General features: G+C 38.9%; 1 protein-coding gene across 4 annotated transcripts in view; it reads left to right on the top strand.

Annotated features, from left to right (window-relative positions):
* Positions 1–18,342, top strand: part of TRPM6 (transient receptor potential cation channel subfamily M member 6) — a 151,624-nt gene that overhangs the window by 60,812 nt on the left and 72,470 nt on the right. For all 4 annotated transcript variants that reach the window (XM_061132095.1, XM_061132096.1, XM_061132093.1 and 1 more), the window contains exons 3-11: positions 966–1,004; positions 1,846–2,023; positions 4,346–4,559; positions 8,238–8,362; positions 10,659–10,830; positions 13,265–13,433; positions 14,707–14,830; positions 17,137–17,209; positions 17,329–17,429. In XM_061132095.1, the coding sequence (XP_060988078.1) occupies positions 966–1,004; positions 1,846–2,023; positions 4,346–4,559; positions 8,238–8,362; positions 10,659–10,830; positions 13,265–13,433; positions 14,707–14,830; positions 17,137–17,209; positions 17,329–17,429 (1,195 nt within the window). The remainder of the gene's footprint in view (positions 1–965; positions 1,005–1,845; positions 2,024–4,345; positions 4,560–8,237; positions 8,363–10,658; positions 10,831–13,264; positions 13,434–14,706; positions 14,831–17,136; positions 17,210–17,328; positions 17,430–18,342) is intronic.

Below are 18,342 nucleotides of genomic sequence, written 5' to 3'. Positions count from 1 at the left end.
ATTGTGGGGAACAGGGTGGGTTTGATCCCTGGGCGGGGAATTAAGATCCCGCATGCTGCAGGGCAGCTAAGCCCTTGCAGCGTAACTGTTGAATTCATGTACTCTAGAGCCCGAGAAGCACAATTAGAGAGCCTGCTTGTTACAACAGAAGATCTGCCATGATGCTAAGATTTAAAAATCTTAATTTTACAAAACAAACAAAAAACCTTCAGACTTAAAATTGTGATCATTGATGACCATAGTGCTAACTCCCAAATCCAGTAGACTTTTTTGAATCATAAAAAAGAGATTAATAAAGATAATTATATTCACACCAAATGTTCCTCAATTTGACAATGTTTAGGGTTTTAAAGGATGAGATGGCTGGATGGCATCACTGACTCGATGGGCATGAGTTTGAGTAAACTCCGGGAGTTGGTGATGGACAGGGAGGCCTGGCATGCTGCGATTCATGGGGTCGCAAAGAGTCGGACACGACTGAGCGACTGAACTGAACTGAACTGAACTGAGGGTTTTAAAATTGTATATGTATATTTTCTTACTTAATTCTTAAGAATTCTGTTATCTTCATAGCATAATATTAGTAGCCAACATTATTATACGAACTGCAGTGTACCAGATATTGTAAGACACTTTACATATATTATCACCCTTAATCCTTTTAATAATTGTATGGGTCAGATATTATTTTCAGATATGAAAACTGGGGCTTAGAAGAATTGTTAAATCATTGAGATTTAAATCCAGGTATTTTGGTTCCTAACTCTGTTCTGTTAATTAAATCATAGTTGCTAAGGTGTAATTATATATGGTAAATGACATAGGGGAATATTTGGGAGGTAGTATATACGAATACTCAGTAATTCTGATTTCCGGACTATAGAAAATTAACAGATATTTATATATGAATTAGATTTGTTTTAAAATATATTAATAAACTAACTGGTTTTATCTGTTTTATTTAGATGCACTGCAGGATGTCAGGTCTGTCAGAATTTAATCAGGTAAGCCTTAGATAAAAAATTCTGTTTATAAAAAAAAAAAAATTCTATGTTTACATATATCTCTGAAGTCACATCTCTTTTTTTGGATTGGTTAATATTCCTTTTGATGTGCATTTTACATATTACATGAGGATATTTTCTTAATTTTAAGTCTTGGGTTTTTTTTGTGAAAACAGTTTTTTGAAGTATAGTTGACATAAATTAAACTGCACATGTTTAAAATATACAATTTGATGTTTGTTTTCTTTACTGTTTTAATCATTTTTAAGTGTACAGTTCGGCAGTGTTAAGTATATTCACAATGTTGTGTAATGGATCTTTAGAACTTTTTCATTATGTCCATCCATTCATCAGTTGATGTTGTTCAGAATTTTAAAATTTTGTTCATATATTCATCTGTTGATGTTTCTTCTAGCTCTTGCTTATTGTGAATAATGCTTCTATGAACATGGGTGCATAAGAGATTTTTAGTGTCTTCTTAAAGCATCCCCAAAATGATTCTAATGTGCAGCTAAGAGAGAGAACCTCTAAGAATGTTTTTAAACTTAGAAAACAACCCAGTGTTTGAAATCTAATATAAACCTCAGTGTGAAGTTTTTAAACTGTTGATATATGTCATCTATACATTACCCTAGAAACACTGAATCCAGTTTCTTTTTTTAATTTTTTGACCACGACATGTAGAAACCTAGTTACCCAACCAGGGATTAAACCCATGCTCCCTGCAATGGAAGCATGGAGTCTTCACTAGTGGACCACCAGGGAAGTTCCCATTACCTCTATTTCCTATTCTGAAATTGTGTGTTTTCTATTTTAAATTGGTTTTTATGCCAAATTTAAGGTGTTACTGTGGACTGTTGATTGGAGACCATCATGGGATAGATTATGCTCGGACAGTCTCAGCTGCCAACAGTAGTGAAGATGAACAATGGTCTGTTGAAAAGCACACCACGAAAAGCCCTACAGATACCTTTGGCACAATTAACTTCCAACATGGAGAGCACATCCACCACTCCAAGGTTTGCTAATAACTCATGTTATTTTGCTGGTTTCTAAACAGAGGATATAACCTCCAAATGTATCTCCAAATAGAATTTCCAAGTGTAGATGATCAGATGACCAGATTTTATTGCAAAGGTGATCCATGTTGTTGACCTGTTGACAAAAATGACTCGGCTGTTTGCTTTATATTTGAGGCGCAGTTCCTAAATGTGGCGTGGCCAGCTCTTTATATTTATTTGATAGACCTCTTTCAAGCCAGCTTTTATGTCCCCTGCAGAAGAGAATGGCTTATTACTCTTGAGGCAGTTGCCAAAGGGCTGCCCTTCCTTTCGGGAATGTACAAAAGTTACTACCAAAGAACAGATTTCACCAGAAGTGTGGCCATAGCAATTCCCAGTAACTTAGCCTGTGGCTCTTGATGCCTGCTATGTCCCCATGAGAAATTCTTCTTGGAAAGGAAATGGGGGTGATTTCTTTCTGTACCCCCTGAATGACAGTGCTGGGCTTTCCAGGCCAGTTTTCCTCCTGTCTCTAACATTGTAATTTTGCATGTGATTTGCATAGTTATTGACAGGTCAGCTGTTTCTGTTGAGCTTGTTAACTACTCACTGCTTTTTTAGAGGCAGCTTTCCCTGGGGAAAATGCAGGGGGCACTCACCTCAGGAAAGCTCAGAATCAGCTGTGCCCTGGAGTGTCACCATCAGTTAAATGGATTTGAAAGAATAATTTTTTTTTTTTCTTATGTTTTAACAAGTCTCAAGTTTATTTTCTCTCTCTCTCTCTTTTTTTTATATTGGAGGATCATTTCCTCACCATGTTGTGTTGGTTTCTCTCCTATAACAACGCGAATCAGCAACAGTTTTAATAGTGCCATAATAATAAGGTTTCATAATGTAATTGTATAGTAGTTTACATTTCTGATTACTAATCCTCTTGCACCTAACTTTGTGCATTGGCTTTTCCTTCACTTGGCAAGAAAACTGTCCTCGGAAGCTGACTTTCACAGAACTCTTTATGTGATTTTTCCCTTAAGTTTTTGTCTTCTTCCTTTTGTTTTATGTTGGTTCATAATCATCATCATTTACTCATTTTACCTGGGAGAAAGAGTTGCAATAGAAGGAGAACTAACCCAGAGCCGCTTCTCTGCCTTTATTTATTACTTGGAGCAACATAAACCATTGCACAAAGGTCAACTTGTATTTTCCCTGCTCTTTGTATAATGATAAAGCCGTGGTAACTCCGTTTCCTCACTTGTAAATTGAATCCTAGTTACCCTTAGATTCTTTCTACTATTCAATACATCCTGTGATGGCTGCACCACCTCATGTTCAGAATTCCTAATATTTTAATTGTGAAATAAAGGGATCATGTTTTAAGAATTTCAAAGATGAAGACAATTGTTTTAAATCACTATCACATTCTGGAGGATCATGTAATAATTCCTATTTGCATATCTGTGGCAATCTCTACCTGTGGTTATAGATTCATGGCTTCTTGTAGCTCTTATCCTATAACTCTGACTTATTCTTGCTGTTGGTTGGAGCTCACTCATCTCAGTATGATTTTAACAATCTGTAAGTGGCTACATTGGCTGGGAAAAGAAAGCCAGTCATACACTTTTTAATTTTGGGCAAAATGACAAATGATTCTGGGATTGTCTAATTTCCCTCTTTTTTTTTTTTTTTTTTGGTTACATTGACCCTTTTGTGAAAACTGTATATTTCAGGGAAAAAAGTTTTTGGAGAGATTTTATTTATACACACACACACACACACACACACATATATATGTATATATAAATAATATCATTAGAATGTAAAATTTGAAATAAATATACATGCTCCTGGATCTTAATTTAAATTATGCAAATATGTAAGTATATGCATCTCAAGGAATGTACAGTAATTGTCAATAGTGGATGAAAAAAATATGCACATATGTGAAATGACCAAGTAAATTAAAATAGCCATAACATTTATGAAAAGCCTCATTTCACTTTTTTCTAAACAATTTTTTAAAATGGGTTTGCTGGAGTAATGATTTTTGCCAGTTTGACATTTTTCTGCCTCACCTCGGACCTTCTGAAGAGCATTGATGGACCAACCCTGAAAACCAGAGGAAATCTTCCTGCCGTGACTTGTAATTCCCAGAAGGAACTTAAAGGGGGTGTGGGATCCTTTCAAAATAAATATTTCCGTTATAGGAAGATGAACTTTTAAAGAGATTCCAGGCACTTTTCTTTTAAGTTTTGGCATTTCAGTTGCCCTGCTGTGTGCTTATTGTGACTTGGCATGTCTTTTCCACTATTTTATGTGTATGTGTTTATGTATATCTTCCAGTATATTAGAACTTCTTATGACACAAAGTTGGATCATCTATTACATTTAATGTTGAAAGAGTGGAAGATGGAACTGCCAAAGCTGGTGATCTCCGTCCACGGTGGTATCCAGAACTTCAAGATGCCCTCAAAACTTAAAGAGATCTTCAGTCAAGGTTTGGTCAAAGCTGCAGAGACGACAGGAGCATGGATAATAACTGAAGGCATTAATTCAGGTAAGACACATTCCCTGTTCACTCTTTTTTGTTTTTTTTTTCTTTAATTCTTTTTAAAACTGAATCAGGCAGTATGGCACCTAACTTTGCTCTGTAGTGCTCCCAGGAGATATAGGCAGCATGAGGGAGGAAGACTGAAACTGCAATAACTGGAAAAGAAACCCAGAAGAATCATAGACCTTTCCTGGACTATGTTTTTAGCATTGTCAAAATCTCCTATTTTAGTATAACTTTGTAGACTTTTACCAAACAAAATGGTTTTTCATGACCTTTGGACTATATAGTAAGGTTATAAAGAACATGGACTCCATGCAAGTGTGTAGTGTGTGGAAAGAGACATGAGCTGAACTTGCCATGGTCAAGTTCTCAGGAATTGGAAAGCAGGGATGTGTGCAACAATTGTATTGAGAGTATGGGGGATGAGGAGGTAATTAACTGCATAACTACCATTTCACATACTATCTGTATCTGACTCTTATATTCCTTGAAATCTGGCATTCAAAAACTTCATTTAGTAGCCCCTGAACCTCTAGCCCGACTCTCTTGCATCAGTTTTTATGAACTGTATGTGTGTTACAGAATCATCTGGAGCCATTATAAAAATACAATGCACAGGCTCTACTCCAAATTAATTAGAGTTTTTCAGGGTGGAACTTCTAAAGGATGTCTAATGTGCAGCTGGGGTTGAGAATTAGTAACTTCACCACCTCCTGTTATCAATCTGTTACTAACCTATCACAGTTCTAACACCTGTTCCCATGTGACCAGCTGAAACGTCCTACAACTCAACTCAGTTTTGACAATATTTACCTGGAAACAGCATCAGATCCCACAGGTTTAGGGCTCAGTCCCACAAGACCGTCCTCACTTCAGATGTCAGCCTCAAGTCCAGGTTGTTACCTGTGCTTCTGACTGGCTGTCTGCAAATCACGTGGCTCAGACGGTAAAGAGCCTGCCTGCAACGTGGGAGACGCAGGTTTTATCCCTGAGTTCCCCTGGAGAAGGAAATGGCAACCCACTCCAGTATTCTTGCCTGGAGAATTTCATAGACAGAGGAGCCTGGTGGGCTATGGTCCATGGAGTCGCAAAGAATTGGACACAAATGAGTGACTAACACTTTCACACTTTCTTTCACTTCCCACTACCCGATCCTTGGGTTTGATTAATTTACTAGAGCAGTTCACAGAATACAGGAAACCAGTTTACGCGTTAGATTAGCAGTTTGTTATAGAAGGATGTAACTCAGGAGCAGCCAGATAGAAGAGATGCATAGGACAAGGCACACGTGGGAAGGGGCACGGAGCTTCTGTGCCTTCTTCCCATGTCCACGTGCTTACCCACTTGGAAGCTCTCCAAACCCTGTTTTTTGTTTTGTTTGCGTTTGTTTGGTTTTTATGGAGGCTTCATTGTTGTTCTTGTTGTTGTTTAGTCACTGAATCATGTCCAGCTCTTCTGCAAACCCATGGACTGTAGCCTGCTGTAGGCTACAGTCTGTAGCTTACAAACTGTAGGCTCCTCTGTCCATGGGATTTCCCAGGCAAGAACACTGGAGTGGGTTGCCATTTCCTTCTCCAGGGGGTCTTCCCAAGCCAGGGGTGGAACCCGCATCTCCTGCATTGGCAGACAGATTCTTTACCACTGAGCCACCTGGGAAACCCATAAAGCTTCATTATATGGGCATAATTGATTGCATTATTGGCTATTGATAACTGAACTCAATATCCAGTTCCTTTCCCTTCCCTAGAGGTTGGGGGTGGGACTGGAAGTTCCAACCCTCTAATCACAAGGATGGTTGGTTATCCTGGAAACCAACCCACAACAGTAGGTCCAAAAGTTGTCTCATTAACATAACAAAACCATCTGTCACTCTCACCACTTAGGAAATTCCAGGGTTTTAAGGAGCTCTGTGTCTCTAACAGATTAATATTTATTTTTACAAGTCACAAAGTCACTCCTGTAGCTTTCCAGCTTCCCTTTACTTCTCTCTATTTCTACTTGGGATGTTCTAGCCAGTGTTCCCTATTAAGTTCTGCCCATCCTTTAGGATCTGCATTAGATGCTAACATATCCAGGAGGCATTCTCTATCTCAGCTCACTTTTGTTCCTTAATTTCTGTAGCATTTATTGGCTGTAGCACCTGTAGCCTGTGTGTGTGCTATGTCAGGATGAGCCCTGATTATGAGGTAGAGGCCAGGGCCTATACATTCATCTAAGAAGTGAGTAACAGGTACTAAGATAAAAAATAATTTCTTTTGACTAAAAAGGAATGAAGAAAGCAAGTGGTTGAAAAAACAAATAAAAAATAAAACCAAGGGATTTAGAGCCTGTCACTAATGGGTCACCTCTGGTACTATTGTTTCACATTCTTAAAAGAAAGTGAAGGTTGTAGAGTTCTAAGTCCAGTGTGTAGTACTTATTTTATTTCCAGTAAAAAAAAAATAAAAAAGGGTGGGTGGGGAAGTTCATAGAGTTCAGGAAAAGGTGAATTTGGGCATAGTTTTTTTTTCTTTGAATAACTAACTGTGTCACATGCTTTACTTACTGCCTTTTTAAAATTTAATATTTTAAGTTAGGGTCAATTAAGGAATGCAAATATAATAGTGTGAAAACTATTGAAATAGTTCATATGAACAAAAGATATGAGATATATTCAGAGCTTCCTTAAACAATAACCAGGGTCTGACTTGATTCAAGCACAGATCCTTAGGGCCTGACTACACAAGAAGTGGTCCCTGGACCAGTAACATCAGAATCACCAAGGAGCTTGATAGTAACCCAGATATCAGGCTCCCCAGATCAGTGGGCTAAGAAGCTGCATTTTGATAACATCTCCAGATGTCCGATCGGGTTTTATGGAGTCCTAGCAGGTAATATGTATTAATGGTAACCCAGATATCAGGCTCCCCAGATCAGTGGGCTAAGAAGCTGCATTTTGATAACATCTCCAGATGTCCGATCGGGTTTTATGGAGTCCTAGCAGGTAATAGGTATTAAGATCACATGTGGGCCGCTGAAAAACGGTCACCACCCCAGATGATTCTTAAAAGTGAAAGTTGCTCAGTCATGTCTGACTCTATATGAGCCCATGGTAATCCATGCCAAACCTAGGGATCTGAATCTCTGTTGGTTCTGATGTGTGTTCTGTGGTCCAGAACCCCAGTTTTAGAAGATGACTGGGAAAAGTGCAAAAGATAGGCTGGAGGGGGAGGATACCAGTGAGAAGAAAATGATTTAAGTGCTATGCTTCAGATGCATACAATATGCAGGGGTTTTGCTTTTTTTTTTTTTTCCTGTGCTAATAACACATACAGAGTCAGATTCCACATAGAAAGAGTAAATGGTGTAATGTAGTGTTTGTGATTAAAAGGCAGGTTAAGCCAATCTCAAAAGGCTACATAGTGCATAATTCCAACTATATGACATTCTGGAAGAGGCAAAACTATAGAGATGATAAAAAGATCAATGGTTATCAAGGACTGGGGAGAATGAGGGATGAATAGACAGAGTACTGAGGATTTTGAGGACAGTGAAACTATTATGTTTGTAATTCCTCTGTGCCAGCAACTTTCCCTGTTAACAGTCTTTTGCATATACTTGTCTATTATTCTCTTTCTGGCAGTCACAGTGTTTTGTATGATTTGTGAGTTAAAGTTTGACTTCTAACCTGGTTGTTCATAGGCGTGTCCAAACACGTTGGGGATGCCCTGAAAGCCCATTCCTCGCAGTCCTTGAGAAAAATCTGGACAGTTGGAATCCCTCCTTGGGGTGTCATTGAGAATCGGAAAGATCTTATTGGAAGAGATGTAAGTAGATAATTCTTTAACAGCAAAAGAAAATAAACATATATCCACTTGCCAGCTTAGCCTTATACCTGGACACCTGTAGACGTCTTGAGTGTAATATGCCCCAGACCAACTCCTGACTTCATGCCGCCTCTCTTACCCTGGCTTAGAAAGGGACAATCTCACCCTGCAGTTGCTTAGGCCCAAAACCCTGCACTAACCCTGAAATGACCTCTGCTCGTGCCTCAAACCTAATCCCCTGGATAATTCTAATAGCTTTCCCAACTCTCATCCGTGGCTTCCCAGGTGGCACTAGAGATAGAGAACCTCCCTGCCAATCAATGCAAGAGACAGACAGGGGTTCAGTCCTTGGGTTGGGAAGATACCCTGGAGGAGGAAATGGCAACCCACTCCAGTATTCTTGCCTGGAGAATCCCTATGAACAGAGGAGCCTAGCAGGCTACAGCCCATAGTGTCGCAAAGAGTCAGATTTAGTGACTTAGCACGCACTATATATAAAATAGATAACTGGTGAGAAACTGCCGGATAGCACAGGGCACTCTACTCATTGCTCTGTAGTGACCTAAAAGGGAAGGCAAGCCAAAGAAGAGGGAATATGTGTATATAGCTGATTCACTTGCTGTATGGCAGAAACTAGCCCAACATTCTAAAGCTACTGTACTCCAATAAAAACTAAAAAAACAAAACAACTATATCTTGAAAAAAAAAAAGTGCCTCATTGCCTTCCAGAAAGATGGTAATAATTTCCATTCCTAACAACAGGGTATGAGGATGCCCATTTTTCTGTACCATTCCTGGCTTCAGAAGATATTCTGGCTTTTTAGAAAACATTGCTTTTCTGATAGGTATAAATTAATACCTAGTTGTTCTTAAGTACATTTCTCTGATTACTAATGAGGTTCAACATCTTTTCATGTGGTTTCTGGACACTTTTATGCACTGTTAAAAATGTTAAAAGACCTTTTTATAATTCATTTTAGCATTTTTGTTTACTATGTATGCTGCATTTCCCAGATTTTAATTTGTATTATTTATGAAATCTTTCCATATATTAAAAAATGTGTTAAACCTATCAATCATTTTCTTTTTGGCTTCTAGCTTCAGTGTCATGCTTAGGAATTGTAAAGGTAACTTTTAAAGACTAATGTTTTAACATTTATGGTACTTTTTACATCCATTATTCCTTTAACACCTCACAGCAACCCTCTACTATAGGAATTATTAGTATCACTTACACATGAGGAAAATGAGCCTGAGAAAGGAGGTGGGTATTACCCAGATTTAAAATTAAAAAGTAGAAGAGTCTAGCCTTAAACTTGGACTCTTAGACTCTGAACACAGTTGCCCTTCCCTGTTTGTGGATTCTGCATCTGAAGAGTCAACCAACACTGGATCCTCAGGATTCAACCAACCACGGATCCAGGGGATATGAAAGCCGACTGTATTATGCCACTTTATATGAGAGATCTGAGCATCCGTGGACTGTAGTATCCCTGAGTAGTCCCGGAACTAACCCCCCACGGATACCAAATGACTGTACTGTGCTTTCCTCCCTAGAAACAAACAAGAATTGGAGTAGCTTATAGAAGAATCAGTAAATATTAATAAGGGGCTTCACTAGTAGCTAAGATGGTAAAGAATCTGCCTGCAATGAAGGAGACCCAGGTTTGATCCCTGGCTTGGGAAGATCTCCTGGAGAAGGGAATGGCAACCCCCTCTAGTATCCTTGCCTGGTGAATTCCATGGATCTGGGTAATTTATATTGAATGTGAATACATCTCCATTTAGTCTTCACTTCATTTGGAATACTAGAAATATAAATCAGTGTCCAAATATTATTCTGAAATAGATCTGTTTAAAGGCATAGCTTCTGAATACTGATGTGTTCTGTGTATCAGTGCAGATCCTTGAACTGTGTTTTGAATGATCTGAGACAAAGTAAGAAGAGAAATTGAAAATAAATATTTGGCAGCATTTTTAGCAATGTAACAGTGCTGTGACTCCAAGCACATGGTAAGTGTCCTCATGTTGCTGTGTGCGCGAGTGCCGTTGAACTTGGGTCACGAGTCTAATGTAGCACAAGCTGCAGACTAGTCATGCGCTGCATACCCATCCAGAGAAAAATAAAAAGTAAAGGAACTCAGATTGAGTCTTCACTGCAGATAGCTGGAGAGGCACTGCTCTTAGTAGCTAGTAGTACTTTCTGGCATGGACCGGAACTCTGTAGTGCACAAACAGGCCTTTGGAGCAGTCGGGCCAGGAAGGAACTCTGACCCTTGTTCTCACTATCTTGCAGGTAGTGTGCCTGTACCAGACTCTGGGAAACCCCCTCAGCAAGCTCACAACACTCAACTGCATGCACTCCCACTTCATCCTGTCTGATGATGGTACTGTGGGGAAGTATGGCAATGAGATGAAGCTCAGGAGGAACCTGGAAAAGTACCTCTCTCTGCAGAAGATACACAGTTGTGAGTACCCACGGGGAATCAGCTAACAGGTCCCGTCTAGGGGCACTGCTGCGGAGAGGTCCAGCTGGGCTTCTGGTAGTCCTTGGTAAACCCTTTATATTGAGAGAGAGCATTTATCCAAAAAAAAGGCTGACTCATAAAGCCTGTAGAAATCCTTGGGTTCATCCATATGAAACGTGGCCAATGTCAGTTCCTGTGCTGTAGGTCTCTGTGGATGGAAAGCATAGGATTGGGTGACTCTGCATGTCTTCATAATCCAAGTCTTGGAGAAGCGCGCCCTTTCCTGGGATGCCTATCCTAGGAGGTTTTCGTCTGGAGCTATAATGTTGTATTCTTGCCTAAACTGGGAGCCAGGAGTAGAGGCAGCTCTCTCATGAGATTTATAAGCAAGAACTTCACAGTTGTTTTCCTTTTATAACAAATTTAATTAGTCACATCAGTAAGATTCTTTTTGTAGAAAAAATTAATAAATATATTTATTTTTGTGGAGATTAGTTATTGCTTCAAGAAAGATGTACCTAACTGAAATAGAATTATTTTCCTCTCTCCTTCAAAATACCCTTACTGATTTCTTTTTCTGATGATAAAAGTGTTATATACTCTCATATTCAGATAAAGAAAAAAAACATAGAAGGAAGGCATAGCCCTCTGTAATCTTACTACCAAAAATAACCATTGTTAACTTTTTCATCTGTACGATTTCAGAAGAACATATCCCTTCTGCTATGGAAGTCTATCCCTTTCTTTTCCAAATAAAAACCTAGAATTTGAATTTAGTTTTTATGAGATGATGTTACTAGAAGATTATCCCTATCAATTGGCACATCTTAGGTCTGATTTTTAGCGACAAGGGGAAAGTAATAAGGAGGTGGAATTATGTAGAAAAGGAAAGGAAGTAAAATATTAAAACAATGGGCTAAGAGGCCCACTCCTATCATTTTTGAAGTCAGGACAAGCTGCACATGGAAGCCCACATACTGTTTGTTTAAATATTTAAAAGTTTTAAGTCAAGCTAACAAACACAAATAACAAGATTAAAAACATAATAAAAATAATGTTTAATCCTTTTACCTTTGCATATATAGCTGGAAGGCCAGGTTTGAGGTCAGAGTCCTGGATTCTGAGGAGTACAAAGCCAAATCATGGAGGTGAAGCAGAACCAGCACCTTGGTCCCTGGTTGACAGGTCACTCTCTGCTTCTCTTCCTACCTTTGGCTCAATTTCATAATGTCTGGGCCTGACATAGATGTTGTCACCTAGACACCTCAATCTGTATGTCCAAGCCCTACTCCCCCCAAATCCTCTTGCTTTAACAAGTACATCCCTGGGGCAGAGACTCAAGCAGCCCCTGGAAGCAAGAATTTTGGGGTCTAGTACAGTCCAGTGTAGGACAGGGAGCACAGGCTTCCCTGGAACCTTGACCCTGTAGACTCCTCACTGTGAGGGGAAGGGCTTGGCCAGAGGAGGGCGCTGCGGAACATGGAACCCAGAGTGAAGTCCTCCACTGCTCAGGTGTGGGCCCGGTGTTGCCCGCCAGTTTTCCTTCTTTTGGGAAAAAAAAATTGATTTAAATATTAAATATATCAATACACGTGTGATGTAAAAGTTAAATCAAACAAGAAGCCTATAAACAGTCAACATTTCCCCAAATCTTCCCCGCCCTTCACTATTAATAATTTGATATATATCATCTCAGAGTTTTCTGGTTATGTAAATATAAAAACATGTTGTACATATAGGTATGTGCATATGTATATATAAAATATATACCTATATATATGGTTTTAAAATTTTAAATAGGGTTTTAAATAGGATCATACTGGACATATCAATCTGTAACTTTTGTTTGCTTAATATCTTTAAAAGGAATGACTCCACACTCTTTCCTTTCTTTGTCGTCCTTACTTTAATAAAGCAATATGTAGTCTGACAAGAAAGTCAGCTAGTGAAAAATGGAATACGTTGAAATATAAAAGTCTTTGAGGTTTACCCATCCCATTCTGCTCTTAGAAATAACCACTATTAACAGTTGATTGAATTGTCAACAGCTTGATCATTTTTTTGAGGTGAGTGATGGATACATTGGGATCCATTATATCATTCTGTTTTCTTTGACATATGTTTGAAAAGTTGCACAATAAAAAGTTAATTTCTTGAAGACTACTACTTATTATTATTTTATAATTACCGAAAGCCTTTTAGATACCTTTTTAATTTGGAGAAAATACTCTAACCATATTTGTGGCTACTTTCATTTAAAGTCCAAGTTTCTGACTTGGCCTTGTACTAAGTAAACCTGAGTCAAAGAAGAGAATGGCTAGTTCCAGTAAGGAATATACGCGGTAATTGAAAGACTTGAGTCTGGGAATTGGCATTGCGGATTGCGGATAGCATTCCTTTGTAACGATTTGATGCTGTTTGTCATCTGAAACAGGCTCTGGACAAGGCGTGCCCGTGGTGGGGCTGGTGGTGGAAGGTGGTCCCAATGTCATCCTCTCAGTGTGGGAGACTGTGAAAGACAAAGACCCAGTCGTGGTGTGCGAAGGCACGGGCAGGGCTGCTGACCTCCTGGCCTTCACCCACAAACACTTAGCAGATGAAGGGTGAGTTGTATAGTCTTCATTTCTAAAACTCTGCTGACTCATTTTTCTTCCTAAGCTCTGCCCTCATGTGGGATGGATATCCTTAGAGGATAGGGACTGGAATTCTCTGGATATCTTGGAGGATGGGTTGAGACTGGAATTCATTTTTCAGTGATTTTTGTATTTATTAAAGCAACACCAAAATGCCCTCCAGTGATGCAAGTTGCTGTTTCTTTAGCTGTATAATGGCTTGCATCTACAAAAGGACTTTGAACCTTGTCTGAGCTTAGGGAAAAAGCATTTCCAGGGGAAGTGAAGGAGAAGATCACTATGGTGGTCACTTTTGAATTCAATTGCTATTAGTAAATATAGCAGAAATTAGAGAAATCGACATCCTGATAGTTTTGTAGCATATGTTGTACTTGGAAAGTGAAAGTGAAGTCACTCAGTCTTGTCTGACTTTTTGTGACCCCATAGACTGTAGCTTACCATAGACTGTAGCTTACCTTTGACTGTAGCCTACAGGCTTCTCCATCCATCGGATTTTCCAGGCAAGAGTACCAGAGTGGGTTGCCATTTCCTTCTCCAGGGGATCTTCCCGACCCAGGGATCGAACTCCGGTCTCCCGCATTGTAGACAGACGCTTTACCCTCTGAGCCACCAGGGAAGCCCTATGTTGTACTTAGTTGAGGTTTTAATCAAGATGGGAGTTTTCCTTTAAGCCATCCCTAAACCCAGCGTGATTCTTCCAATTTCAAAAGCACGGTATTTCTGCCGCATGAGTAAATACAGGGCCTAGGAACTGAAATGTTGACCCCACTCATTTGCTTAAAAGTCATTTACTTTAAGCTATAACTGTTTTCTGATGACTTTTCCCTTACAGTTTCTCTCCCCTTTCAGCCCCACTTCCACCCTCTACTCTCTTCCTCTTCAGTTATACCTCTCTCTTTCCTAAAGTTACCCTAGACAAGCGATTCTTACACGATTTGGAGTGTCAGATTCTTTAAGGATACCACGCCCATAATTTCTGGAGATTCACAGTCCCTTAGATTTCTGTCAGCTCAAAAACCTGCCCCAAGTGCTGTCTTTGCAGAAGCATGACCTATGAGTCCATCCTTGTTTTAATGTTCAGCCTTCTCCTCATGCCTCCTCCCATTCATTCGTCTCTTGACACAAATGTCCACAGACACCTCCATCACGTGGACAGACATAGTGATGTTATACTTGTGCTGACGTTGTTGGCTTGTTCCCTCTCTTGATTGTGTCAAGTCACGGCCATTTCTCTCTCTCCCAGGACCCTGCGTCCTCAGGTGAAGGAGGAGATCATCTGCATGATGCAGAACACCTTCAACTTTAGTCTTAAGCAGTCCAAGCACCTTTTCCAAATTCTGATGGAGTGTATGGTGCACAGGGATTCTGTGAGTATGATGAGTTGATGACTTGACCAACTTAAAAAGTGCTAATGTTCAACAAGGGGCTTCCCTGATGGCTTAGAGCTAAAGAATCTGCCTGCAGTGCCAGAGACACAGGAGACTTGGGTTCAATCCCTGGGCTGGGAAGATCCCCTGGAGGAGTGCATGGCAGCCCACTCCAGTATTCTTGCTTGGAGAATCCTGTGGACGGAGGAGCCTGATGGGCTACAGTCCATGGGGTCACAAAGAATCAGATATGACTGAGCTGCTAAGCATGAGCGCTAGTGAATGTTCAACAATTGTGACATTTATTTTCACAATTTTTTTTCATTTCTAACTTGATTGTATATAGTGCTACAGAACTTGACTTTTAACTTGACTTTTTGTTCCCTCCTTCTCTGGAACCATGCTTCAGATTCCTAATGGTACCTGGGAAAAAGAACTTAGATAATATAACAGTATTACAGGAAAGTGATTGAATTTAGTGTAAATGTGAATATTTACGTAGTGTACATATTTAAATAGTGTACATGTGAATATTTTCAGAGGGTAAAGAACAGCTTCCTGCCTTAAATAAACTCAAGGTTGCTGGCTTAGATGGCAGTTTCTCAGAATCCTCAGTATATCCTGCAGGAATCACTGGGGATACACTGGGTACTGCAAATGTGAGAATATACTCTCAGCTGGGAGATGGAGGCCACAAACTATGGACTATGAACATGATACAGATTCAGGAGATTTTAATATTTTAGGACATTTTGATCAAAATTTTTTATGAGTGACTTGGGTGATAGATAGCTGACAGTTACATTAGATATGCAGATATGTCATGATTCACAGTGATCTTTCCAGAATTTGAAGGGTGGACCAAATTATACAAGACTTTGGTAATATTAAAGCACTTGGCCTCAAAAAACCAGTCAAGCAAGTTCAGTCTAGACTAGGCATGGCTAAACAGATGTGAAAGCCCTTTGGGATTTTAGCTCACCTAATAATAGCAAAAACAGCAACTATGTCTACAGGTAGCAGTGTGCTTTCAATATGTGTTTTTCTTTTCCCAATAATTTTTTTTTAAATGAAATATCCCCATGGGTGAGTTCAGTATGGCAGTGATTGTTTATTTCAGTTTCAGAGATAATGAACTAAAGACTAGAGACTTTAAGTTGTTCGCCCAGAGTCATGCAGTTATGAAATAGTAAAACTGAAATTGGGGCTCAGGGTTGAAATATTGTGTATGATCTACCACATTTTATACTCCCCACAATGTCAGTAGGTAAAGAAAAGGACATGTTAAAGGGATCTCCCTTATACTTGCCTCTTCCTGTCATCAAGGAGAGTAACTGGGGAGTGGTGTAATAATCAAGAAGAAACAAGAGGAGGCAGCTAAGGGTTTACACATGAGTGAAATTAGGTCCTGAACTCCTGTACAGTTGAGGGTTGATTTTAGTCATGGACATGGAGGGGCTGTCAGGTACAGAGGCTCTTAGTGTGAATTGTAGAAGCATAGTTTTTCTGTCTTTATGAGACCTCAGAGATTAGTTAGTGAGTTCCTCTCTTCTTGTGCGTGAGGAACCCAAGATGCAGTGGCTTTATAATATTTACCCAAGACTGACTAGTTAGTGGCATATCTCAGACTGGATCTTGCCAGTCTGGTTGGCTCTTTACTGTTGAACAGCTCCCTCTACTATATATTTTCATTTGGAAAGACTGAGATACATTCGTTAACACGAGAAGGCCTATTATAATCATAAAAATGTCCTTAATTGTGTTAAAAATGAGTCACATGCCAGGGTACACTGGAGACTTTGACATTGTACAGGTTTTCTGTGCTATCCATTGTACCTGCTCACTGGGTGTGTTACAACTGCCTCATTTATCTTATGACAAGTCCTTGAATATTCATTTCTCATTGAGAAGCAAAAGCCTTCATTTCTAAAGCTAGGTGACTAGAAGGCTCCCACTTTGTATCCTTTCAAAATGAGGAATAGTTTGCTTTACATGAGGAATTGACACTGGGTTTCCATTATAGCATATGAATAGTAAATTAATGGTGTAATGTTCTTTCATGCATGTTTCCTCTGAGATACTTGGAATTTTTCAGTTATTTTTCACCCCTTGCGTGTGCACAACTGCATTACCCTACTGAAAAGTTTTCCCTCTTATTAGTGAAAAAAAGAATTTTTTAAACTGTGTGATTTTTGACACTAATGAAGAATGTTTCACTTAATTCATTAGTGCAAAAGAAAATTTTTGAAAGCATTTCTTTGCTAGTTCTCAAAAATGTATGGGTTTCTGTTTTTCAACTGTTACAGATTACCATCTTTGATGCTGATTCTGAGGAGTCACAGGACCTTGATTTAGCAATCCTAACAGCTCTGCTAAAGGGTGAGTGTCTCAATAAGGTTATACTTGTTCTTCCTTCCCTCTTTTCACACTCATGGCACTTTTGTGCTTTTTATGTTGATATTGTAAATAGAATATGTGATCCCTTTCTTTTACCCTAGGCACGAATTTATCAGCGTCAGAACAATTGAATCTGGCAATGGCTTGGGACAGAATGGACATTGCCAAGAAACATATCCTAATTTATGGACAACATTGGAAGGTATAATGAAAATGAATTTATTTTGAAGAAATGTGTTGTGCGTTGGTTTGTTTGGGAGGGACCAAAGGGAAAACTGGAGGAAAGATAGGTTGTTTCGGGGAGGGAGGTAGCATCTCTGATGCTGGGTACACATGATCACTAAGACATTTCTTTTGTCTACTTTGCCTTCTTGAAAACAGTTTTTTCTATGAATCTGCAGCCTAATTGAAGTTGACAAAAGACGTTGAGGGAAAGGCAGATGAAAGGGTTTTTTATTCACTTTTTGAATGGGCAGATTTTTATACTGTTATTTAAAACTTAAAGTTTATCTTATTTTTTTGCCTTCAAATATAATGTGTACTCACAGTAGAAATTAGTGAAAACAGAGAAAAACAGAAAGAAGAAAGATTATCCATAGTGCTAATGCTAATCACTGTTAACATTTCATTTAAAAAAATTATAGCTGTGACCACACCACAGGTGTGTTATTCTGGGGTTTAACTAATTCATGCACATTGTTTAAAATGTCAAATGGTAACTAAAAAGCTACCAAAAATACAGCAATTCTTTACCCTGCAAACCACAAGAGCCAAAAACTGAAAATTTTTGGACTGCTCTGACATTTATAAATCTCATTATCTCTAAATAATAAGTCATATTGTTTTCTGATTCCTTTTAATAATTTATTTTATTAAACTTTGTTTTTTTAAATTTATTTTTAACTGAAGGATAATTGCTTTACAATATTGGTTTCATTTCTTCCATACATCAACATGAATTAGCTTAATTAATGTACATATGAATTATGTGTGTATGTCCCCTCCCTGTTGAACTTCCCTCTACCTCCTACCCTTTCCCACCCCTCTAGATTGTTACAGAGCCCTGGTTTGAGTTCTCCAAGCTATTATTTTTTTTAAACTTTAAAAAATTGTAT

This window comes from Dama dama, chromosome 29 (assembly GCF_033118175.1).
Source record: "Dama dama isolate Ldn47 chromosome 29, ASM3311817v1, whole genome shotgun sequence".
Lineage (NCBI taxonomy): Eukaryota > Metazoa > Chordata > Mammalia > Artiodactyla > Cervidae > Dama > Dama dama.
This window is presented reverse-complemented; position numbering and strand designations above follow the sequence as displayed.